General features: G+C 31.1%; 1 protein-coding gene across 3 annotated transcripts in view; it reads left to right on the top strand.

Moving 5' to 3' along the window:
* Arp2 (Actin-related protein 2) overlaps positions 1-897 on the top strand; it is a 3,239-nt gene continuing 2,342 nt past the window's right edge. The window contains exons 1-2 of one of the 3 annotated variants that reach the window (XM_018032745.2): positions 1-259; positions 364-474. In XM_018032745.2, the coding sequence (XP_017888234.1) occupies positions 212-259; positions 364-474 (159 nt within the window). In that variant the 5' untranslated portion in view covers positions 1-211. Of the gene's footprint in view, positions 260-352; positions 475-897 lie in introns of all 3 variants that reach the window. The other 2 variants (XM_018032746.2, XM_026817601.1) reach the window with 2 other exon arrangements.

Below are 897 nucleotides of genomic sequence, written 5' to 3'. Positions count from 1 at the left end.
GTAGTGGGGACTGGTGGGCAGTTTCAACCAGTGCATACAAAGATACAAATACGAGTCATGCCGGTAACGGCGGTAACGCCCTGAATGAGTATTTTAATAATCTGTGAGATAAATATTTGGTGGGATGCAAAATAAACCACGCGTAACGTCATAAAATAAAGAATACGAAGTCAATTATAATAGCATTCGATTAGAACGTTAGTATTAAAAAATGGATAGTAAGGGCAGGAAGATAATCGTGTGTGATAACGGAACAGGGGTAAGGTTATGGTTCAATTACTTTTTTTAATTTCTGTGTCTTCGAACATGTTTAAAATACTTCCTTTTCATTCGCATCAATGAAAAAACGAAGAACTTTTACAGTTTGTAAAATGTGGATATGCAGGAGCTAATTTTCCAGCACACATATTTCCATCTATAGTAGGACGCCCTATTATCAGAGCTGTCAATAAGATAGGAGACATTGACGTAAAGGTATGGCTTCCCATTTCTCCAGTTAATTAAGTGGTATATTGATTTATCACAATTAATTATTTGAAATTGTGTTAACTTATAAACGAAATTTATTGCTTTATATATATCAGTATTTTTACAAAGAGGATAAAGCTACTTTTATATGAATCTACTTTATTTAGAGGATGAATCTTTTTTTCGACAGGATTCCAAATATTATGTTCTGTATAAATACATGTGACAAATAAATTAGTAAGATTCCTATCCTATCTTCGGAAGTGTAATTGAAAGTAGGGTGTAAAAATGTTTATTACATTGACAATTGTAAATTTACATTATAATAACATATTAGTGTATTCTAACGATCGCAGCAATCTGACATTGTGATTTAATGTTTTTCTTACAATATTGTATTACCTGTATCAATAAATTTTGTTATTACAT

Source organism: Ceratina calcarata, unplaced genomic scaffold, assembly GCF_001652005.2.
Source record: "Ceratina calcarata isolate Rehan_Ccalc_2016 unplaced genomic scaffold, ASM165200v1 scaffold588.2, whole genome shotgun sequence".
NCBI classification, from domain to species: domain Eukaryota; kingdom Metazoa; phylum Arthropoda; class Insecta; order Hymenoptera; family Apidae; genus Ceratina; species Ceratina calcarata.
The sequence above is the reverse complement of the archived record's forward strand: the minus strand, read 5'-3'. Positions and strand labels throughout refer to the sequence as shown.